Source organism: Bicyclus anynana, chromosome 18 (genome assembly GCF_947172395.1).
Source record: "Bicyclus anynana chromosome 18, ilBicAnyn1.1, whole genome shotgun sequence".
Classification (NCBI taxonomy): domain Eukaryota; kingdom Metazoa; phylum Arthropoda; class Insecta; order Lepidoptera; family Nymphalidae; genus Bicyclus; species Bicyclus anynana.
The window spans coordinates 4,655,140-4,680,407 of record NC_069100.1 but is presented as its reverse complement, the minus strand read 5'-3'; the positions used below and the strand labels follow the sequence as shown (position 1 = coordinate 4,680,407).

General features: G+C 37.6%; 2 protein-coding genes across 3 annotated transcripts in view; one reads left to right on the top strand and one right to left on the bottom strand.

The window, feature by feature from the left end:
* The first annotated feature begins 1,238 nt into the window (after nt 1–1,238).
* LOC112055133 (irregular chiasm C-roughest protein) overlaps nt 1,239–25,268 on the top strand; it is a 126,856-nt gene continuing 102,826 nt past the window's right edge. Inside the window, exon 1 of one of the 2 annotated variants that reach the window (XM_052886729.1) lies at nt 1,239–1,378. The gene's annotated coding sequence lies outside the window, so the exon portion shown is untranslated. Of the gene's footprint in view, nt 1,379–15,174; nt 15,447–25,268 lie in introns of those variants that run through there. The other variant, XM_052886728.1, reaches the window with a different exon arrangement.
* LOC128198933 (uncharacterized protein K02A2.6-like) lies at nt 18,685–20,778 on the bottom strand. Its single transcript, XM_052886730.1, has 2 exons — nt 19,250–20,778; nt 18,685–18,873 (listed from the first exon to the last, which is right to left on the bottom strand). The coding sequence occupies exon 1, from the start codon at nt 20,666–20,668 to the stop codon at nt 19,697–19,699; it is 972 nt and encodes a 323-aa protein (XP_052742690.1). The 5' UTR covers nt 20,669–20,778; the 3' UTR covers nt 18,685–18,873; nt 19,250–19,696.

The window sequence follows — 25,268 nt, the reverse complement described above, 5'->3', positions numbered from 1 at the left end:
GGAGTCACTTATTCAAGTGCATTAAATGTTTTAGGAGTAAAGCTAAAGTGGAAGAACCTATTATGTCAGATCTACCTTCGGATCGGATAAATGCTACAGGATTGTTCCATACTGTACAAACTGATTTTGCTGGTCCTTTTGCAATCAAGGTTTCTAAATTACGGAAAGCAAAGGTGGTAAAATCATATTTATGCGTTTTTGTTTGTTCGGCTACTAAAGCCATACATTTAGAAATTGTGGGGGACTTATCGACCGAAGGTTTTTTGTCGGCTTTTGCCCGTTTTGCGGCTAGACGTGGTTTGCCATCCTGCGTCCGCTCGGACTGCGGAACGAATTATGTAGGTAGTAGTCGTCATCTCGATGAAGTTCAACGGTTTTTACGCATGAAGGATGTCCAAAATACTTTAATTCATCAAGTAGGTCATTCTGGAGTTTCTTGGCAATTTAATCCTCCTGCAGCTTCTCATTTTGGTGGGTTGTTCGAAGCCGCTGTTAAATCTGCCAAAACCTTACTTAAACGGGTAGTAGGGGAGCAAACTCTAACTAATGAAGAGTTTTCAACGTTAGTTGCAAGAATAGAGGCAGTGTTGAATTCGAGACCCTTATGCCCTTTAACTAACGACCCGGACAATTTAGATGTTCTAACCCCGGCCCATTTTCTTATTGGTCGTCCGCTTTTGGCAGTTCCGGAGTATGAATGGCATCACATGCCGGATTCTAGATTGACCCGATACCAATTAATTACTGCAATGTCGCAGAGGTTTTGGATAAGGTGGAGTGAGGAATACCTACATACATTACAAATGAGGCTTAAGTGGACCTCAACTACTGATCCGCCTAATCTAGGACACCTGGTTTTAATCAAGGACGAAAACTTATCTCCACTTAAGTGGAAGCTTGGAAGGATACAAGAATTAATACCGGGAAAAGATGGGATTGTGCGGGTTGTAAAGCTTCTAACAGCCACAGGGTCATTGGTGCGCCCAGTGGTTAAAATTTGTAGACTTCCAATCAATTAATTTAGATAAAGGCTGTTTAGCCTTTCTCGGGGGGGGAGAATGTTTAGTTTTAACACACATATTTATATCTATATCATTATTATTTTGTCTATGTAGTTTATGATTCCTCTCAATTTTTATATTGGTTAGGCTCTGTGTTTTGACATTTAAAAATCGTGTGTGAATCTGTGAAAAGAAAAGTGTCGGTGCAAAAAACAGAAATGAACGGTCAACGGAAAAACTTATTTAAACCTTCTCATAACTTTATTCTAATACTTTAACGGGATCCCGGGGACTATAAAACTCAAGTTATAGTGTGATAAACGACCTTAACTAAGTTTTCTTTCACTACGCAAGAAGCGCGTCTATTCATCTTTTTGGTAAGTGTACGTAGTTTATGTATTAATGTATTTCGATTCACCGGCGGAGCACCCCAGGCTCGATTTTGACTAAAAAATAGCTAAATATAAAACACACATAATTACACAAATGACTGCGACGGTACCTAACCCTTTCGTGCTCGAAGGCGAGGGATATATCTGTCACTTACTGTATAGGTATACAATGTGTAACTGAGTTAGAACCTTACTTGGTTTATGGTTTTTTGATTCCATAACAAAATAAAGTTTTTAACACTGAGACAAGTGTTTACGATAAGTAGTAAAAAAAGTAGACAATTTTCAGGAATCTTTTTTTTTGCAATTGCAAGTTGTAGAGTCAACATCTCCTGAGGATGCTCCGGTTTCGGGGTGAAACGTACGTAGAGGGTATTTCGTCGGACCTGGGTGACGTTGTCGCATGGGTTCGTCGGCTTTTCGCGGATAATAGCAAAATAAATAAATCATTATATAATATTCAGGAACTTCTGAAGTAAGAAGGTAAGGTAAGAAACAAAATCCTATTGTATAATAAATGATTATGATGTACCTTTGAGACGTTTGAGATACACAGGTGACTACAGAGGTGAGATTTCACTGAGGGTTTCGTACAAACGTAAATCGAAAACTACAGGTTCCTTTTGTGGTACGGGACCTAGAAAAAGTCGTTATTAAGGGCGTTTTAATAAAATATACTAGCTAAAGATAAATAAACGAAAAAGTAAACATTTAAAAAGTGAACAGTAGATGTAATCATTGGTGACTCGCTAGCATGACAACAACAAAGGGCTGTCAAGTTATCGACACGCAAAAACTCGCGTTGTGTAGGGTCAGTTATAGGGGCAGTATATGCGCAGAAAACAGATAAAATTGTTTCAAAATTTCATGTAGTATCTGCGTTTGATATCAAATTTGCGTGCGATTATTGTGAAGATGCCACTTTTGCCTGCGGTTTTGCTCACGCTAATGCCAATTTGACGAACTACAAATGCCAATTTGGTATTTGTAGTCCGATGGCGTTCACCATAAACGTACCATAATATGTCTAAAAAACTCTTGTTATTGGAAACAAGTTAATTTGGAAAGTTTCAGCATTGTATTAAGATCACATAAAAATATATGAATACAACTTGATTTTATTTAACTGAGCTGACTGAATCGAATTCATAATTAGTACAAATTCAAAAATATAATACCAAAAAAGGCATTATTATAAAAAACCCGACTGCTTATGCGTAACGAACTAAAACAAGTATCACAATATCTATATAAAGTACTGACAGAGTAAAGATACTGACTAAATTCTTTATGTTGCCGCATGCGGTGACATGGACAAAAAGAGTAACAGAGTGGAGGGGGCCAGTGGGCAAAAGAAAGAGAGGGAGAACTTGCAACAGATGGGAGGATGAAATAAAACGCGCAACGGGTCCAAACTGGATACAAATAGCGCAATCCAGAGAAAACTGGCACAATTTGGAGGAGGCCTTTACCCGCAGAGGGGTTCCTACAGAATAGTTGCAATATAATATTAACGTACCTAACTAAAACTACTTAAAAAAATACTTAAAAGCACTAACTATTAAATAATAATCATCTACTTTTTGATACTAACACAATTAAACTAAACTCAACTTAACCAAACCTTGTAAACTAGTACTTCTGTAAGAAATAAATGGCTTTTTTATTTTTATTTTATTTTATTTTTATTTATTTATTTATGCGGTGACAAATATTGGTATTTCATTCTTTGCCCTTAAAAAAGCATTATTTATCCCCGCCTGCAGCACCACAATGTTTTTAATTTTATAATAATTCGGGGTATTAAATATTACTTATATGTAATAATGTAGAAACAAACAACATTATTTTTAAAAGCTTTCTTTTAGAACAACATATTTATTCGTATTATATATGAATAAAAATTAAATATACACTTAATTTCAAATAACGAGTTCTCACGAACCAAACATGCATCTAAAAATTTTACACCAACAAGGCACCTGTGACGAATCATAAAAAGACTTGATCGGCAAGTGACAAGCGTGCGAAAGAGACAGTCGGCTGCATCATTCATGTGAGAGCGAGACAGCTGCACGTCCTAGGTAGCCTCATTACATACGAGTTACGGAATCTCGACAATACCCATTATATCCTTTCTGGGAAAGAAGATCGCCTTATAGATGGCTTAGTTGGTCGATATTTATTTTTATTGTTAATTTGTGTAAACAATTTTTGTTTTCTTTCGTTTTTTTATAAATTGTCAATTAAGTATATAACTACAATTAAAGGATCACTAACCAAATGCTAAGCATCCTGAAGTGGTAGTGGGCGGGTCATATTTGTCGCAGAACAGCGGCCTTATTATGTATCTCAGTGTACCATTCAAGCAATGAGTCACTACACCGATTTTTGTCGTATTTTCGTTTTTGTGATTATCTAATATAGTTATTCCTATGAAATTACCTTGAATATGTCATTTGCCATCAAGTGGCTATGATCTTTTGGTCTAACTATCGTCTTTCATGAATATTTTAGCAAAATTACGTAAATATCAGTGTTTCGTTAAAATACCGTTACTACCTGCTAATACTACCTTTTTTTTTTTTTTTTTTTTTTTTTTTTTTTTTTTTTTTTTTCCTGCCAGTCAGTACGGAACCGCTTTGCATTTCTTCGTACTGACTTTCTATTTATCAATTTATCATTCCTCGCTTTCCTTTTTTTCTGCCCGTTCTCTTTCCTCTCTCCTGATCATGATTGCTCTGAGCATCTGAGAGTATTTCCTCCATTCTTCCACGTCTACTAGCATGCGTGCAATAAGGTTTTGCGCATCCACGCTGCCCCTTGGCCCCTGGGCCGCTGTTCTTAGGTCAGCGCAGCCCGCACACTCGAAGATTGCGTGTCTCGGAGTGTCCTCCTCGCCGCAGAAGTAGCACTTTTCACTCGGTGCCTTGCCAATAGCATACAGGTAAGTATTGAACACCCCGTGCCCACTTAGTGCCTGGGTTAGCCATCGATCTACTTCCCCGTGCTCCCGTTTGTGCCATCTTTTCAGCTCGGGGATCAGCTCTCGTGTCCATGTCCCCTTTCCTGTTCTGGTCCACTCGTTTTCCCATTCAGTCAGTGTGTCTTCACGTACTTGTAGAGATTGGCTATCCTTCCTTTCAAACAGAGTTGCACGCTCTTTTACTAACTTGGCTATAGGAATAAGCCCTGCTATCACCAGCACCGCTTCCGTGGATATTGTTCGGTATGCGCCGCTAATCCCTATAGCGAGTCTTCTTTGTACTGCCTCCAACTTTTTTCGGTATAGCTCCACGTTCATAGCTCCGGAAAACAGTGGGGCGCCATAGAGAATTACGGATTGTGCTACTGACGCCAGCACCCTTCGCTTACCAGCTCTAGGGCCTCCTTTTGTAGGCATAAGTCTGCAAAGAGATTCCGCTTGCCTCTGCGCTTTTTGGGATATTTCTTCAATATGTTTTTTAAAGTTTAAACTTTTGTCGAGCCATATTCCCAAATATTTCACGTGTTCCTTGGGGGTCACAGTAGCACCTTGGATTAGAAAATTTATAGGGCTGAGCTTTCGCCTTCCACTAAAAACCACAGCTTCTGTTTTCTCAGGTGCTAGGGCCAGGTGCTTTCCTTGCATCCAGTCTTTTATACGTTCCAGTGCTCTATTTGCCCGAGACATAAGAACTGCTTCAGTTTTGGCCACCACTACCACGGCTAAATCGTCAGCAAATCCTATCACATGGATGCCATCTTCGTGTTTGAGCTTAAATACTCCGTCGTATAATATATTCCACAGTGTGGGACCCAGAATTGATCCCTGAGGAACTCCGCTGCTGATTTTTATTGTATCCCTCTCTCCTTTGCTGTCTATTATTTCTATGGCTCGATTTTCTAGGTAGCTGCCTAAAAGGTTCTGTATATAGCCAGGGAAACCTCTTTTCCTGATTTCTATGAGGATTTCTCTCCATGGGGCAGAATTAAAAGCATTCCTGACATCGAGACATATCAAGGCACATAACTGTCTAGTTTTCCGTGTTTCCTGTCTTGCTCTCATAGCCGTTTCTATTACTTTCTTTACTGCCATTAATGTGGATCGACCTCGTCTGAATCCATACTGATGTTCTGAGAGACCACCGTGATCTGGCAGCAGCTTCTCGATTCTATTTACTAGGAGTCTCTCCATTAGCTTCCCATAGCAATCAAGTAAGCACACTGGCCTATAACCCGTAGGGTCGTCTGCAGGTTTATTGACTTTTTTAAGTAGGACCAGACTAGCTGTCTTCCAGGATGCGGGGAAAATTCCTGACTTAAACAACATGCTTACGATCTTCCTTAGGGTTTCCGGGATAACTTGCGCAGCTAACTTAACCACTTCTGGGCACAGAAGATCTGGACCTGGTGCTTTTTTTGACTTGAGGCCTTCTGCAGCATTTTTCATCTCCTCCTGTGTTACTTCTGGAACCTCAAGTCCATTTGCAATAACTCTACCAAAGTCTTTGTGCGACGGAAATAGTACTTTCACTACGGATTTGATAAGATCCATGTCAAGACACGGCGGGCGTTGATGCAGTTTTTTAGTGACTATTTTATATCCAAGTCCCCATGTATCTTTATCCACCTCCTCGCAGAGTTTTCTCCATTGTTCTTGCTTTGCCCTAGAAATTTCTGTCTGGAGGGCTACTTTTGCAGCTTTGTACTGTTCTTTAAGTCGCTGTATTTCTTCTTCATTACTTTTAACCTCTTCTAAATTACTCGTCCCCTTTATCCGCCTCTTACGAGTGTATTTTCTGCGACATGTTGTGCAGTGCTTTCTTTTTTCCCCTATATTTTTATTCCACCAGTAAACGGGTATTTTCTGTCGACGGCTTTTCTTTGGCATCGCTTTATCGCAGGCCTTTTGTGTCAGCTGCACTAGTTCTTCTGGTGAGTGTACTTCCTTTTCTTTCAAGGCCTGCTTGAATATGTTTTGGTCCATCTTATCCAGTCTCCATCCGATACACGTTTTAAGCGTTTTAAACTCGTTTCGGAGAACTTTAAACTTTATGTACCTGTGTCCACTCAGGCTATCTTCATTCAAAACTTGCCATTCTCTCACTTGATGTACTAGGCCAGAATTTACAAATGTAATATCTGGAGTGGAGTTTTTTGGACCTCTTTGGAATGTTGGTTCAAGTCCTTCGTTTACAATTACCATGTCCCTACTCGCCAGCATTTCCATAATTAATCGACCTCTAGTATTTTCAGCCTTAAGTGACCAGATTTTTGACGACGCATTGAAATCACCGGCGACTAGGATGCTGCCGCGTTGTGAGTTTATGTTTTCAAAGAGCTCATTAATATCTCTGTCAAATTCCTCCAAGCTAGAGTTTGGTGAAAAATAGCAGCTATATATTGTCAGCCCCGCCATAGATATTCCTATGAAGCCATTACCTCTACTCACCACTTTAAATTGTATTTGTTTGTTGTAAACAATAACCGTTACATCACCTCTCCGGTCCGTGATCCATTCCTTAACCTCCGCTATATTTTTATTAGGTTCTGCTACTATGGCTAAATCAATGTCGTGATTTTGTACGGTAACTTCGAGCAGGTCATGGGCAACTCGCGTTCTGTCCAGGTTAATTTGTAGCACTTTAAGAGGCGAGTCTGTCGCTCCATTCCCTGCTCTTACGCCCCGTTTTTTGGCTTGTTCGGTCTTCCAAGTATCTTTGTTTTCCAAGAAGGACAGTATCTTGAGCCCATGCTGTGGTTTGTGTTAGTCTGACCTCTATCACTGCAAATAGCGCAAACTGCTTCATTCCTGCATTCTTTAGCTTTATGCCCTTCTGTACCGCAGTTATAGCACTTCTTGCTCCTATCTTGTCCTTGGCATTCAGTTGAGATATGGCCATGTTCTAGACACCTATAACATTTTTTCCTTTCTTCTATTAGGTGCACTGGGACTCTCATCCATCCTATCTTGATTTTACCGTCCCCTACTATTTTGAGCGCCTCCTCCTTTGGTAGCGCTATTATAGCGGTTTTAACCCTATAGCTATTTTCCCAGAAACTCTTAATGCGGAACTCTGTTGCTTTGTTCTTAAGTGTCTCCTCTAGCTCTTCCCTTTCGACTGTGACATCCATCCCCTTAACTATGATGTCTTGGGATTCTCTTAGTGCTTTCAGGCTTAAAGTGGGATACAAACCCTTAATTTTTTCTTTTACTTTTAAGGCTCCTTCATTTTGCTCTTTATCAATTTCAAGGAGAATGTCCCCTTTCATAGTCTTCCTTATCTTAGAAAAAAGAACTTCCTCACTTGTAAACCCTGTTTTCACCTCTTTTAGTACGCTTGCATAATCTCTATCTTTTACCTCCACCAGCAGTGCTTCAGGTTTTGTTTTTGATGTTTTAATTCCTGACTTTGTAGGCGTTTTTTTCACTTCTCTGCTTCTTCTACCTTTCTTTTTTCTCTCTGCTTGGGTACTTTCTGTCATTTTGTCCTCTGCCTGTGGTATTTTTCCGTCGAGGCTTTCTGTTACTTCAAACGGTTTCTTAGTTTCCTTGCGTTTTTCTAACTTCCCTTTCCTTTTTATTATCTTCCAGTCCGTTTCTGTGCATAAATCGTCATCCCATTCTAATTCCTCCGTTTCGCCTCCGGTCGACGTATTTGTACCTTTTTCTTCCAGCGTTACTATTTTTTTTGCTCTTTTCGGAGCCCTCTCCACATCCTCATGGCTTATATACTACCTACTACTAAACTAATGTTACTTTACGTAAAATGACATTTATTGTGTCATTTCGTTGTAAACACAAAGTTAGATGATTGCAAAAACGAAAACACGATGAAAAACGATGAAGTGACTGATTACTTGAATGGTACACCGAGTTACATAATAACCCTGCAGATGGCCACTGAGACACGTGTTCTGGAGTTGAGACCACGTACCAGCAAGCACAGTGTAGGACGCCCTCCAGCTAGATGATCCAACGACCTCAAGAAGGTAGTGGGAAGAGGCTGGACGAGGAAGACGGATCGTGTGGTGGCGCGCTCTCGGAAAGGCCCATGTCCAGCAGTGGACGAATACAGGCTGATGATAACAATTATTACCTTATTGGTTAGAGAATCCTTCTTGAATGTTATAGCCTGGTCAACGGCCATATAGTTCGAAACGAAAGGCGCAGTGTTGATCGACCCCCCATTAAGTGGGGCGATATTAAAAGGGTTGTTTAGATATACCTCTTCATCTAAGCATAACGTATGTTATGATGTTTCTTCTTCTTAAAAGCTAAAGAGGATTGTTGCTTATATTTAGAACCCAAAGATGTTAATTTAATAAACAGTGTCATGTCATTAGTTTTTGCATCGTCCCTTAACTTCAGGTGAGATCAAGGGATCACTTATTTATTCCTACTTCCTACTAATATTATAAACGCGAAAGTTTGTATGGATGTTTGGATGTTTGTTACTCTTTAAAGCCGCTACTACTGAAGCGATTTGGCTGAAATTTGGAATGGAAATAGATCTCTCTGCATTGACACACAGGCTACTTTTTATTTTGAAAAAATCCATGGTTTCCCGAGATTTGCGACAACTGATGATTTTGATGATATGAATGTTTGTTACTCTTTCACGCCTCGACTACTGAACCAAAATAGCTGAAATTTGGTATTAAGTTATATTATAGCCTGGATTAACACATAGGCTACTTCATCCAAAAAAAAAATCCATGGTTCCCGAGGGATTTGTGAAAATATATATAATAATTATAATGTATATACACTATGCATCTACAATGTATATATAAATATATTGTACATGCATAGTGTATATACAACATCATGTTTCATGCATAAACCAAGTAGACCTGCATAAAATGCACCCCTCACAGTAGGTAAAAAACGCCAAAGTAATCAGGCACATTTAGTTGGGCTCACGAAAGCTCTCGCTAATAGGGTATCGGTTTTTGTGAAGCCCTTCACGCGTAGATTAGGGCACAGACTGATATAACGTTACGTGTTTTAACAATGTAGATAGTACCTAATGAAGTTAGATTCTTGTTAGATTTGGATATCTTCTAAAATTTGCATTAGGTATGAATATTATTTAAACGGGTACATACCACGATAAAATGGGACCTAAGGGCTCAGTGACTCAGTCCCTGACCGCGATCCATGCGACTTGGTCGAAATATCGACATTAAAAATCTCGTCGTTTTATCGTGGTATGTACCCGTTTAAATAATATTCATAATGAACAACCACGAAGTAAGTTTAAAATCATTTGCTTATGATAGACTCGATCCATTGGAGCGGTAGGAGAATAATCCCAAGTCACGGTTACCCCCTCCCGAATGGCCCTCTAAGCCGAAGTCTCATAGGAGACGCCCTTAGAGAGTCATTCCGTCCTCTATCTTCATTTCAGCCTTCGGGTCTCATTAGGTGATGCTTCTGCGCTCGCCCGAACTACACCAGTCATCGGCATACCACATGCAGTCATCGGCACTTACTCAACACGAAAAACAGGAGAATAATCTATATTCTACTAGCGGTCCCGGTCAAGCTTCGCTTTGACTTATATGTGACTGAGTATACTTCTTCCCTATCTAGGGGCAGGGAAGAAGTATACTCAGTAAGATATTCCTTCTTCCCTATCTAGGGGCAGGGAAGAAGAAGTTCCACTGTTTGAGTGGACAGTTAAGTTATAGCGATACCTACCTATCCAAAATAAACTAATTTATAAGTATGCCCGACTAGTTTTGAACCCATACAGGGCCCTTAGTCATGAGCTGGTTCTTGCATCGCGGCATGATCCAAACTGACAAACTGACTGACTGACAAACTGAGTTTTAGCCGTGTTTCATAATCAATTAATATGAATAACACTCACGATAGTTTAAATTCTAAAATAATTTATAAGTATTATTCCCATAATTCTTCTGTTCGCCTTTGGGTTTTACCTAATTTTTCGTTCCTGAATCACCCCAGTATTGTCGAAATATAAATAAATATCTGCTTCGTAGGTTCTATGTATTCAATAATTTAAACGGCTGGAAACGTAAATCGATTTGTGAAAGACAATGAGTACTTTATGTATGCACTGTTTTATTTTTTAATTTGTTGATCTAGGAATCTAATGTGGGACCTCGAGATTCGCTACGTTGGTTCTGTGGTTAGACTAGTACGAAGAGCCGATCTACGTTGGGTCCCAAATTGCTGGAATGGCAACCCCGCACCGGAAAGCGCAGTGTTGGTCGACCCCCCACTAGATGGTACGAGGACATGAAGTGGGAGCCGCTGGATGCTGGCGGTTCGAGATCGTTGTGTTTGGAATTCCATGCAAGAGGCTTATGTCCAGCAGTGGACGTCCATCGGCTGATAATGATGATGATGATGAAGTTGAGTCTATAGGTATCTATTGTTAATCTTAAATTACTTTTGGACCAACCACAATAGACTTGCTTGACAGATTAGGTCTGTAGGCTATTGGTTATACAAAATGGCGAAATCTGGTTCTGAAAATTTGTAATAAAAACAAACTTAGCAAATATGTAACCCAAGTCATTAAACGCCTTTTATAAGTAGGTATGTACTATAGTTTACTTAGTAAAAGAAAATTAGGTAAGTAAAAATATTATTCTGAAATACACGTGAAGCGAAAAGCGAAAAGCGAGAAGCTCTTTTTGCGTCTGTACTTATCAAAGGCGAGCTTCAACTTGGTAATTAATCATAGTTAATGAGATTTGTTACCTTAGATACAACAAAAATGGCGGCCGGCAGAGATTTTGATGTAGTGTCATTTTGTATTTTATAATATAAATTACACTCTGAAGTAGTCTATACTAATATTATAAAGTCATGGTGTTTTAGCAATTATGTTAGAAGAAAAAAAGAGGTGGCACTTGAAAGCCACATTATTTGTGAGTGTGATAGGTTTATTTATTCTCACGGGAACGGGAACCACGCGGGTAAAACCTCGGGGCGTCGGATAGTTATGAATAAATTACACTTTGAAATAGTAATAGTGTGTTGGGGATAAATTATAATTTTGTATGCAAAGAGCTTTAGTTAATGTTAACAGTTGCATGAATTAAATCAAATTTCTACAAATTTTATTTCACGTTTGTTTGGAAGGTTGGTATATCGACATTGTTCATTCTATTTTATTGGATTAAATTAAGTATTTCGTGCTTTTCATTTTTTGCTTTAAATAAAATCTAATTAGAATGGAATCTTTTTGAAAAATTACAATATTATTTAAGACTAGCGGACACCCGCGACTTCGTCCGCCCTTATAGCCCAGTAGTATCGCTGTAAAAATGGAATGACTTCTCCCGTTTTCCCAACATATCCCTTCACTGCTCTGCTTCTATTAGTCGTAGCGTAATGAAAAATATAGTATAACCTGTACAGGAGTATGAAGAATAATTGTACCAAGTTTCGTTAAAATCGAGTAGTTTTTGTTTCTATAACGATCATACAGACAGACAAACAGACAAAAATTTTACTGATTCCATTTTGGCATCAGTATCGATCACTAATCACCCGCTGATAGTTATTTTGGAAATATATTTCATGGACAGAATTGACCTCTTTCCAGATTCATTATAAGTATAGATTTTGATATAAAGCCTTTTTGTAATTTTTTTATTGAGAAAGAATACAACAGGATATCAAAGCTACCTCATCCTCCGGCATGGCTGGCTCCAGCCATTTGACTTTGGCTCCGTGGCGCAGTTGTGTGCGCAGTGGATTTACAAGACGAAGGACGATTCGATCCCCGACTGGGACGGGACGATTGAGGTTTTCTTAATTGGTCCAGGTCTGGCTGGTGGGAGGCTTCGCCCGAGGCTAGTTACCACCCTACCGGCAAAGACGTACCGCCAAGGGATGACGCGTACCGCTACGATGTTGTGTAGAAACCGAAACCGCTTCCATTTTAGATTGCATAATCTCTTACCATCAGGTGAGATTGCAGTCAATGGCTAACATGTTGAGATAAAAAAAAACCTAATATCTATACAAATCATGCCCACGTGGAATGGTGGCAAGAATACTGGCTGCATTTCCGCGGTGGACAGCCAGTCTGATCCTTTGCGCAAAATAATGTAAATTAACCGAAGGTTTTTAATTGAATAACTTTATCAGTAAAAACGAAAGAACGTAACGTTTCGTAAAGTTATAATATTTTTAATTTACCACCCCATATCGTTCCAAGGTCTAGACTGTTTAAAGTAAAAACAAAATTACCGATCTGAAATGTATTATGAAAAGCTGTTTTTGCGCCCGCTATTTACCGAAGGAGGGCAACTTCGCGACTGTAATTAATCATAGTTAATGAGATTTAGCACTTAAAGGCAAAAAATATAGCGCCAGATCTTGATGTAGTGGTTTTAAACGTAAATTAAATACTTTATACAATAAACAGTAGATTACATCAGAAAATAGGTTATTAAAGATTTTAAACTAATGCTTGTGATTGATTACTTTTAGCCCGCCAACCCGCATTATAGCAGCGTGGTGGGTTATAACTCCACATCCCTCTTCTATAAGAAGGGGGTCCTGACACTGTAGGGGGCCTTTAAAATAGGCTGATAATGATGATAATGATGTTTATTTCAATGAACATCCTATTAATATTATAAACGCGAAAGTTTGTATGGATGTTTGTTACTCTTTAACGCCGCAACTACTAAATCGATTTGGCTGAAATTTATATAGAAGATAGTTAATACCCTGAATTAACAAATAAGTTTTTTTATCTCGAAAAAAAAAACCACGGTTTTTGCGTGATTTGTGAAAAACTGAATTCCACGCGGACGAAGTCGCCAGCATGCGCTAGTATGTAATAATTGTACCTTAAAAGGAAAAAAAACTAAATTTTTATACGGTCAACTAACAACAAAGCATTTTAGCCGTAATTAGCCATTGTAGCACTCGTGCTACAATGGCTAATTACGTGCAGTGGCATACAAATACTTTCCTACGACCATGATAATACCTTGACCATGATAAGAAATAAACGTATTAACAAAAGTTGATAAATAATATAAGTACCTATGTTTGGCGTTAGGAACGGCATCGATTTAGTCTTGGCGTTGCTTTTTGTCTCATATAAGGAAGTTAGTAAAAACTTTTTAAAAATAAAAAAAAAAAAACATAGTATCACGGTTTACCCGTAAGGTAATAATTATTATCAAACGACCTCTAGGAATACCTCTGTGATACGGTTTGATGTTTAATATTGAGTAGATTACGAAATGGCGCTAGAAAAACCATCTTTTTTATCCCTATACTTGTCAAAGACTCGCTTTTATCACCAGGTCGGAAATTACTTCATTAAAAAAAAACAGCCAAGTATCTATGAATGCTTTAGTGTTATTTCTCATTATAGCGTAATAATGCTGTCTATATGACAATGGTATTATAGATACTAAAAAACCTCTCATAATGTAAAAACTAAAAGAAAATATACAACTATTATTAAACAGACAAAGTCGCAGGCGGAATCGGATCATAGACAAATAAAGTTATGTAAAGTAGTATAAAGAAATATAGTCAATGCCTCTCCATGTCTGCGAGCATTGTATTAAAGTGGAAACTGAAAGCAAAGGACAAAAACAGATTAAACTTTGCTACGAAGTAATTGCATTTCTAGTTTAAAATAACTCAGACAAACTATACTATAAAAACAAATAATTACGATTTGCCAAGTCTACATATACGGGATATTAATACCAATGCAGTGACAGAGAGGGAGGATATTTAAAACATGTTAGAGACAAGGACGGAATATTCATATGGCATAGAGTAAGTGCAACAAACTAAGTAGATATGCGGTACTGTATAAAATTATTATTTGCTTTGGGATTTAGCTGTGCTATTAATTCTATTAAGTGCGAAATACTGTGATAATAAATTTCAATTTTAGAATGTTTCATATAATGTGCATTGGAATTACTTAGTGTTAACAAGTTTCAATAAACATTTTGATATCGTTTAATAATTTAATGTATCTATGTTATTAAAATTTAATAATTTTATATAAAAGTATTCAAAATACGTTTAAATTTGTACAAATCTTAATATATAAATGCGAAAGGTCATTCATCACGAAATTTCAAAAACCGCCTGATTTACAAAGCTGAAATTTGGCAGGGACGTAGTTTATAGTTAGTAGGTTACTAAGAACAGATTTTGCTATAGAGCCGGATTAAAGAGGTCTAAAGGCGGACAAAGTCGCCCGCGTCCGCTAGTTACTTTTAGACTTCAGTTATGTAAAGTTTAGAGAACAAAAATCTAGATCCTGATGTGAAATTTTAATTAAAATCAATAAATAAATAAATAAATATACTTAAACAATACACCTCACTATCTAGCCCCAAAGTAAGCATACATAGTAGCTTGTGTTATGGGTGCTAAGATAGTTGATATTATAATATTATTATACAATTATATAGTACATATAAATACTTATATAATATATAAATACACACAGACACTGGAAATTAAATTATAACACAATTATGATTACATTATCTTATTTATGAGTTTGTTCCACTGTTCTAGAAAATGGTCGTTTTCACTACCTATCTTAGTTCATGAATGTAATGATGAAGTCACAGTAAGTGGATTTTAAATACTTAAAAAACTATGAAATATTTTTACTTAATTAAAACATCCAAGTTTTACTAAGACTAATTAAAGAAAATACGTTCTATGTCAAAGCATTAAAGTTTTAAAAAGCTCCATTGATTAATTGCCACCTCGGTATACAAATTACTCTGTGACACAAGGGCGGGAAACGGTTCGACTCGACTCAGTATTTGCCTCGGCATCTATACGAGTCTACGCGTCCGTGTCACTTCAATAACGTTCGGGAATTTACGTGTGTTATTTTGATTGCTAATTTGTTGTCATAGACAAGACTGTTTGTTTCTAAACTGAACTTTGAAAATCGAACAGACTTATTATTCGATTTATTTGAAACTCTTATCTGTGTTGAGCAAAGAGGTTTGAATTGTGGATTTTTAATATTGTTATTGTGAAAATATTGTGTTGTTTGGATTGGGAGTTGTTTGGGTGAGTAGAATATACTTTTGTTTTCCTTAGTTAATGAAAGTTTGTTAGATTTTCATTTATGAAAATTGAAAAACCGTTCAATTGTAGAGCTAAGTTTAATACTTTTCAATATTTTTGGGATTTAGAGAACTTCTTTATTTTTTTAATATTTCGTTTAAAATAGATTTTTAGAATTCTTCGTGCTTTTTAGTTGATGCCTGTGTAACTGTGTAAGCACGATTACTTTATACATTTATTTACTGAGTTTTAAACTATTATTTTTACTTCAGCATTATCTTTCTATCTACCTCCTTATTAACATAATTACATATAACTTCTAATGTAAGTAATGGCAGTTTGAGTATGTAAACATGAGAATTATATTTTTCAATTATCTAGTAGTAGGTATGTGCATGATTTGTTTAGTTTTTGTTAGGTGAGTAGGTTCTGTGTACATTGTGAGTACCTAGACCATAAAGGGTTATTGATTGAGGTAACCTACTTATTTGTTTAAAAAATTTAGCGTGGCAGATTTAAAACATTTAGATTACTTTCAAATTTTATTTGACGACCTATGTAGCGCAGTTGATTAAGCATACCGTGGTTCATTATGAAGGTTTCATTCATTATGATTCACAGCTCGAGTCAGTTTAGTACTTTATTAATTTTTATATTGGCTCAGGTCTGGTATTCTGACTCAGTCAACAGGCGGCGAGTCGGAACACCGTGGGGTTTTAGTCTGTTGAAGTCCGTCGTGGGTTTTTAGTCTATTGAAGTCCGACATAACCTTCATGCCTCCCTCTGGTGAAAATAAGGATTTCCCCACGTTAAAAAAAGGCCTGGTATACTGATATTTATGGGTTGTGGTCAGTTACACCCTACTGAAATAGCGTAAGTAGGTAGGTACCTACCGCTAAGCGATTTTCCCGGTTGCGGCATCATGCTTTTGGTCCATGTGGTTAGTCTATGCTCTTCTCAGACCAATTACCTTTGGACTTGTATCGCACAACAACAAAATTGTCTGTCGTTTTTTGAGCGGGATGAGGTAGACCCACATATCGAAAATATTTAACACCAATAAATATATCCTGTATCCTTACACTACATGCAACAAAAAATTTAAATCGTAACGCACACGTGTGAATAACACAATGAAACATAGATTCTATAGACGCAGTTTGTATAAGCACGTTAGATCGTGATCATATACTTTGGAGGGGTAACGTCTAGAGAGGCAGGTCCTATAATAATTGGTCTGTGATGCTCTTAGATCACGAAGTCCTGAGTTTTATGAAATTATAAGTTTTTTAATCTTCCAAGAGACGTGATAGCCCAGTGGTTAAGACCGATTGGATTCGGAAGGCGTAATGCATGTCCAACTTTTCAGTTGAGTGCATTTTAAAAAATTAAATATCACGTATGTATCTAAATCGGTGAAGGAAAAAATTGTGAGGAAACCTGCATATCTGAGAATTTTCTTAATTCTCTAGGTGTGTGAAGTCTGCCAATCCGCATTGGGCCAGCGTGGTGGAGGCCTACCGGGTCATACGACCCACTGCTTAGTATGAATTTGTATGAAGCACTGAAACACTAAACAAATCCCAAAACCGCGTCGCGCGATCGGGAGTAGTGGGTCATACGACCCGGTCGTGGTCGCAGGTCGCCGTCGCGGGTTGCGGTCGCCAAGAACCGAATGCTACATTTCGTCATCAACCCATATTCGGCTCACTGCTGAACTCGAGTCTCCTCTCAGAATGAGAGGGGTTAGGCCAATAGTCCACCACGCTGGCCCAATGCGGATTGGCAGACTTCACACACGCAGAGAATTAAGATAATTCTCTGGTATGCAGGTTTCCTCACGATGTTTTCCTTCACCGATTGAGACACGTGATATTTAATTTTTAAAATGCACACAACTGAAAAGTTGGAGGTGCATGCCCCGGACCGGATGCGAACCCACACCCTCCGGAATCGGAGGCTGAGGTCATATCCACTGGGCTATCACAGCTCTTGAACCGAATGCTACATTTAGAGGTAGAATAAACTTATACCTCTTCCAAGTAAGCCCGCTTCCATCATATACTGCATCGTCACGATATCGCATTCAAAGGCTAACTTGTCAATGAATAAAAAAAAGTATAGGTTGATGACAATTTTAAACTGCTTCGTCACTTAACATCAAGAGAGTGAAATCGCAGTCAAGCGTAAACCTGTCGAAGAACAAAAAAAAAAACAAATAACATCCCTTGGCGTGCACTTTTATGATGGTCACTGTAAAGCACACAAACGCACTATGGTCAGATAAATCCATTCGTCCCAGTTACCCATTTTTGGATCGGCATTTTTAAAAATATACTACCTATCCGAAAAATAAAAGAGCTCGGCTAGCACCTGTTGTTTAAAGAATCCTTTTCCCAGAGCTACGAAACACGTTTTCATGGCATAAAAAGCGCCCAAAAAAAAAAAATAAACATGGCGGCTTCGTGTTTTGAATGAACGATTTTAATAGATTTCGTGGCTGTTTTTTCGAGTACGGTTTGTTTTCATATTATTATTGAGTTTGTTCTTAAAGAGTGCTTTACTTTAATTGTCTTATTAACTCACTAGCTCTAGTATTTTTTGTGCAAAACCTACTAGGTTTGTGGTTGATTAGTGAGGATTCATAAGTAGGTGTTTTACTGTAGTAACTTATTAGGAGGTACTGCAGTGATATATTTTAATTATTAGATATATTTGCTACTACATTTTAAAGAAACTCGGTAGAAGTTTAAAGGTATTATTTTTGTAGAGAGTAGCGAAGTAGAAACTCTAAATGTTGTACACAAAACTTAAAAAACCCACAAGTTCTTTATTTATTCTAATAAAATTCAAACATATTTCTAGAGCAACCAGTACGTTGTTGCAGCTGCTTTATTTGAAAGGATGTACACTGTACATAACAACGAGTAATATCATAAATATTTTCTTCATACGAGTAAATTTGTTACATTAACAAATGTAAGACTAAGATCACAGAACATGGAAAGCGCTAGTCGCTAAGGCCTAGTTCGGACTACTTTAGTATTTTAGTCGAGTATGAACAATTTTTGAATTTACCGCCCAAAAATTGTTCGTACTCGATTAAAATACTTAAGTAGTCTGTACGGCCTGTCAAGGTAAAATAGATTTTATAAACATTTTAAGGTGCTGACAGACTTGAGTATTCACTTGTAACAGATGTCACGTTATTTTTATTTGTAAAACAAATAAAAATACGGCATAATTTCAAAAGAAAAATTTATTAAAAAAAAGAACTGATGAGAGGGTCGGGGTGTGTGTGGCCGGCTTAAGGTCCGCTGCAATTTCGGTACCACACTCTCCTTGCTTCTTCAATCCGCGTGGTTCGCGCCTGCAGGGCTTTTTGATTCCAAAGGGGATCCCCACGTCGATCCAAGTCTCAAGGAAGTTCCTGGAATGCACCATATGATATGCATTTTATAAACGACTATACTATAGTAATCTCGCGGACTACCACATTATTTAGCAAGCAAGAGGGGTACCTACTAATGACATTCTACAATCTACATGCTTCTAGGATGTGGCAGTCGTACAATATAAGAAAAAAAACAAACTAACTATTATTTAACTAACTCTAAGCATTTTTACATTTTCAAATAAATTGCATTTTCATTGCAAATTATAATTACAAACAAAAACAGAAAAGAAGTATTTACAACAATGGAGGTATTACGCTAAAACTATATACAACAGGAACAAACATCACATACTATTAAAGTTAGGTAATAAGAACATTTTATTTGACTAAATAAACTTGCACAACTTACCCAGTATGGGAACTTCTCAAGAACACAATTAAATTCGGAATTGTGAAACCAAGAATAAATTGGGTAAAGATTATTATTTCTTAGAATACGGTAGCTCTCTCCAAGACCGTTCAAAAAAGTGCTCGTTCATTTTCAAACGTCATTGCCAAAGTCTGTGGACTTCGCGATTGTCAATGTCCACGCGACATTGACATTTGACACGTTAGAAGCGTTCCGTAGCACATAAAGGTGTGACCTAATTTAATAACAAAATTAAATATAGATAAATATTTTTTTAGATTTACTTTTTAACTAGTCTATATATTTTAGAAATAAGTTTTATTTTTAATTTAAAAATATGTTCGACGCGTTACAGTACCGCCCTTCCTAAGTAGAATTTTGCCTAAGTGAAATTCTTTACCTACCCTGCATAAAATAAAACTAAATAAAAATAAAACTAAAATAAATCTAATTATACTTATTCACTAACTTTAAATCCTTAATATGCCATGCACCTATGTTACGACCTGAGAGATCTTCAAGTACATAGACTAAAGGAGATCGCTTTTCTAATACCTTGCATTTTTGATATTTGGGTGCCAGTTTCTTGCTGAAATAAGCTTCTTTGTCACTTAAGAAATAACATTTTTTCCATACGTTATCACCGACGTTAAACTCGATATGTTTACGTCTTAAGTTGTATCTTTCAGTGTTTTTTACGTGGCTTCGCCAAAGAGCGGTTTGCACTTTATCAAAAATGACAGCCAAATGACCTAAATTTTCTGCATACAAGTCACGCGGAAGAAATACAAATTCGTTTGAGGTATCGTTGTCGATATAATGAGACCCTGACGTAACAAGCTCTCTTCCGTGAACTAGAAAGGATGGTGTGAAGCCGGTAGTTTCATTTATAGAATTGTTGATTGCAAACTGTATCTTCGGAATATTAACATCCCACGACCTATGATCATCTTCCACGAATGATGATAATGCCGTAACAATAGTTTTGTTATAACGTTCTACGGTATTTATTTGTGGAGTATATTTAGGCGTAAAGTGGATGTTTGGGATGTTGTATGTTTTAAGCAGTTTATCAAGCTCTTTGCTTATAAACTGACTACCATTGTCCATCACGATAGTCTGTGGAACTCCGTGTACCAAAAATACATCATTTTCCAAGTGTTTAGTTATTAAATCGGACGTGGCTCTTCGTAACGGAAATATTAAGCAATACTTAGAGAAGCAGCATGTCACAACGAAAATGTAACAGTTTTGTTTTCGAGTATTGGGTAAAGGGCCGGCCAGGTCAATTGAAAGCATTTGAAATGGGCGAAAGCATTCTTTTGGCCTGCCCATTTTTCCTAATGTATTATGAGTGGGTATTTTATGGGATAAACATGAATCACAAGATGAAACAAAGTTCACTACATCCTTATGCATGTTGGGCCAATAGTAATTTAGACTTAGTCGTTTATAGGTTTTGAATATTCCAAAATGTCCCGAGATTGGTTCGGAATGGTTTTCTTTCAAAATTTTTAAAAAAGTTACACAGAACATCGAGCATTCGCACTTTTTATATTTGTCGAACTGAACAACGAGCCGAGCCAAGCATAGAGCCAAATATTTCTACGAACATCTTGAGAGTTCTAGCGAACGTTCTATTTGATGCTTGTCAATGATATTCTTCATGTAGATGTCAAGAGACGACTGACTGTCACACTAGAGAGCAAACAGGGGTGCGGGAAGAGAAGTGCTAAGCAGCGGGACGCGGAATGATGTCAGAAGCATTGGCGTATCTAGGATTATTTCCTAGGATGGGCACCTTAAGGGGCCAGCCCCTAATGTACTGCTGAACAGAGATGACACTCATTATAGAAATATCGTTTACAATGTTTGTGGACACTGGCCTCTGAAACAGGTCGACTGATTTTATAGATTTTTCTTTGTATATTTTGTATTTTGGCGTCCATCAATTGTCGTTTAAATCGGTAGCCCACAATTCTAGAGTGGGCACTGGACCATTCTAGGGTGGTCCCGGCCCACCCGCTATATATGTCTATGTCAGAAGCTTGGCTCGGCAAAAAGCTCCAAGCAAATCTGCTCGCTAGGACGCTCGCCAAAATGTTCGCGTATTTTTCTGTGATGTAACATTCGCACGAATGCTCATTACAAGTGAATACTCAAGTCTGTCAGCAGCTTTTTCGTAAATGTCAACCATACGAGTACATGGAAATAATTGTCATTTTTATGATACCGATCCACTTATAAAGTGAGTACATTTGAATGAAAACTTAAATGAATGTAATCATAAATTTAATGTATGTAAATACACTTCGACGTTTTTGCATTGTCCTGTCAAATAACTCACTCTATTTGCGATCAGATTTAACCCTGCAGCGCACGTCTGTAATAATTTATATGGTTTTCATACCGCTATCTTATAATTTGACATAATCGAGTCTGGAAGCCATTCGTTCATCATTCGTTCATTACTATGGACATAATATCAAGGATATCACTTTATATGGATCTTTACGCTTATAACGTTCCACTTGATTTACATAATCAAATCAATTCGTCCGTAATAGTCCCTTGAATTCTTTCATTCATCATTCGTTCCTACTTATGCAATAGGACATAAATAAATACAGATAAAGGACAGTAAGTTTTACTTGGATTTCTTTGGTGTTATCATTTTTATTTCGATGTGCATAACCAAATCAGTACACATTTCATTAAAATAATCGATTCGTCAGACATTGTAGTTATAAATAAAAGATTTTGAAATCTTATCCTTTAATATTATTTCTTCTTTTGTTTCTTTGATTTCTTTGAGAAGTCGTGATAGAGAGTCGACCAGAAATGTATTACTGCCTTCGAATAAATGTACTACTTCAACCAAGAAGGATTTTTGTTGTCTTTATTTTCTGTTTTTTTTTTATCTGTCGCAATAGCATCGCTTGGAAGTTTTCGTTAGCACAGAAGGTAACATAGAGGGGCAGAACTTCAAGGGACGTTATTATAAATAAATTGACTATTAAGATATGTATACAAATATTTTAATTTAAGGTAAAAAAAAATTAAAACCGTCAAAACAATTGACATTTCAAAATTAATTTTTAATAAACGGAACCACTCGCGAAGGTAGGAAATGGTAACAAAAAACAGATCCCTTTCCTTTTGTTTATAACGGATATAAATAACCCGGTTTTAACGATAAAAAAACATAAAAAAAGGAAACTTTTTGTTTTACGCATTGTTTAAATCTCGATCACAGGCAGTTTGTCTGTCAATGATTTATCGATTTAACTGCGCCCTCGTAAAACTGCCAGCGCAGGGATATATTTGGTACCTAGCCTTACTTCTTGGTACTCGTATATATTGTTTTTATTAACCGACTTCACGAACGGGGGTTCTGTATCTATACTTAATATTATAAAGCTGAAGAGTTTCTTTGTTTGGTTGAACGCGCTAATCTCAGGAACTACTAATCCGATTAGAAAAATTCTTTCAGTGTTAGATAACCCATTTATCGAGGAAGGCTCTATTTTATTAAGGCTATTGATGAATATGTTATAGCTTGGCAACTTTGTTCGTAACACTCCCGATGGTCCGCGTGGGCCGGGGGGCGTGTAGCGGTGAATGAAACCCCACGACTGATGCACCTCACTTCCCGGCACGCACGATTTCACACCCGCACAGTGTCACCAACGAACTTGCCAGACTATAGATACACTTAATCGTCACTTCACATTAAGTGAGATTGTAGTCAACCGCTAAAACATCCCGAAATAAAAAGAAATAGATTAAAAAATGTGGGTAAAAAATTATTACTTCAATCGTCTCTTATCAGACATAGTAATCTGTATTTTATCTCCCCATGCTACAACGATCTGAAATACATCTTTATTTCATCTGAGATATGTTGTTGGATAGTGGAAATGTTTGGGTTCCGTATCATCTAAAGTAATATAACAAAGAGGAAAGATTTGGTTGTTTGTTTGTTTATATGTTTGTATGTATTGAATAGGCTCCGAAACTACTGAACCGATTCGAAAAACTATTTCACTGTTGGCTATCTTGTTAGAAGGAGGATGAAAATCCACAGCCCTTTTCGGTTTCTACACGACATCGTACCGGAACGCTGAATCGCTTGGCGGTACGTCTTTGTCGATAGGGTGGTAACTAGCCACGACCGAAGCCTCCCACCAGCCAGACCTGGACCAATTAAGAAAATTTCAATCGGCCCAGCCGGGGACTTCATGAAATGAAGTCAATTACCTTACCTTACCTTATCAGCCGATAGACATCCACATGGACACGAACCTCCAAGCACAACGATCTCGAGCCGCCAGCATCCAGCGGCTCCGCGCAACCCGCTTGATGTCCTCGGTCCACCTAGTGGGGGGTCGACCAACACTGCGCTTTCCGGTGCGGGGTCGCCACTCCAGCACCTTGGGGCCCCAACGTCCATCGGCTCTTTGAATTATGTGGCCTGCCCATTGCCATTTCAGCTTCGCGACTCGCTGAGCTATGTCAATGACTTTGGTTCGTCTGCGGATCTCGTCATTTCTGATTCGATCACGCAAAGACATTCCAAGCATAGCTCGCTCCATCGCCCGCTGTGATTTTTAGCCTTCTAATAAGGCCCAAAGTTAGTTTTTTTAAAGAATATTTGCCATATTTTTTATAATATGACCAATATTGTCATTCCCTTCCAACAAGTCGGGAAAGACTGTGCTAGGAGTGGGTACGACAATAGACCAACTGCAGGGCGGGGATCGAATCACCACCCCTCGGTAATGAGTCCAACCACTATTGAGCTATTGAGGCTTTTAAAACTCATAATATATATACACTTTGATATCCCAACATCCCTTCAAACTAGTATATTTTTCAGTTGATGAAATTTTATTCTATAATTTGTCTTTGTTGTAACAGGTAACCGTATTACGTAATTATATTGTTTGAGGAACCCTAAAACCAGTAGTCAAGTTTAATAGCGCATTTCTAACCGGGATTCGAATCCACGCCCATTACTACCTGGCCTGCGGTTTATTTCTATCACCAGGCCATTATCACGGAATGGGGTTCGATTTCCGACAATTTTTGTATCGACCGCGATTTCAATCGGTTCTAGATAAAATATATAGCTAGGTATACTTATTTTAAAAAGTTCTCCTAATAATTAAATGCTAGATTTATATGGTTTATATTTTATTATGGTTGATACCTACATTTAAATTTTTTCATAGATTTACATGTATGTATAAATAATAATAAAATCATTTATTCTCAATCAATTCTCAGGTATCCAGGTTTCCTGACGATATTTTTTCTTCGCTGTTTGAGATACCTACGTGCTATTTAATTTATTAAAATGCACATAACTGAAAAGTTAGAGGTGCATGCCCCGGACCGAATTCGAACCTACGCCCTCCGAATCGAAGGCAGAGGTCATATCCACTGGGCTATCACGGCCCGTAGGTATAGTGAGCAAATATAATCGAATATCACAGGTGCATCACGTTCTTTAGTATCCAATATCATATTGAAACGCAGTATCAGGAATAACGACCATCTTTGTTTAATGAAAGCCGATACCTTTGACGACGTTGCATTTTAAACACCTGCATGTTATTCTATGACACTGAGATATAAAGTAGCAAGTTCACGTATCTTGTTATAAGCGGCTAAAGATTCTGTTTGTCGCCGATAGCTTACAGCTTATTGGTTGCTTGCGTAACTGTACTAGCCAGTGGAAGCTTGATTAGGTCTGGCTAGTGTTTTAAAATCTAGCCTTTGACGGTCTCCGACAAGACGGAGGTCCTGGGTTCGATCTACGGCTGGGACCGAATGATGTTTTTTTAATTGGTCCAGGTTTTCCAATTTTTAATTAGCTTGTTGTTGTTAGTTGAATTTATTTCTTAAAAAGATTTTAGATAGATAGATATACTTTATTTGCACACCACAAAGACAAATACAAATTAGGAAGAGATCAGCATACAAAAAGGCGGCCTTATCGCTAAGTAGCGATTTC

Bases quoted from the DNA above. Each gene is read 5' to 3' on its own strand.
- LOC128198933 (XM_052886730.1), bottom strand. From the start codon at position 20,668: ATGCATAAGGATGTAGTGAACTTTGTTTCATCTTGTGATTCATGTTTA.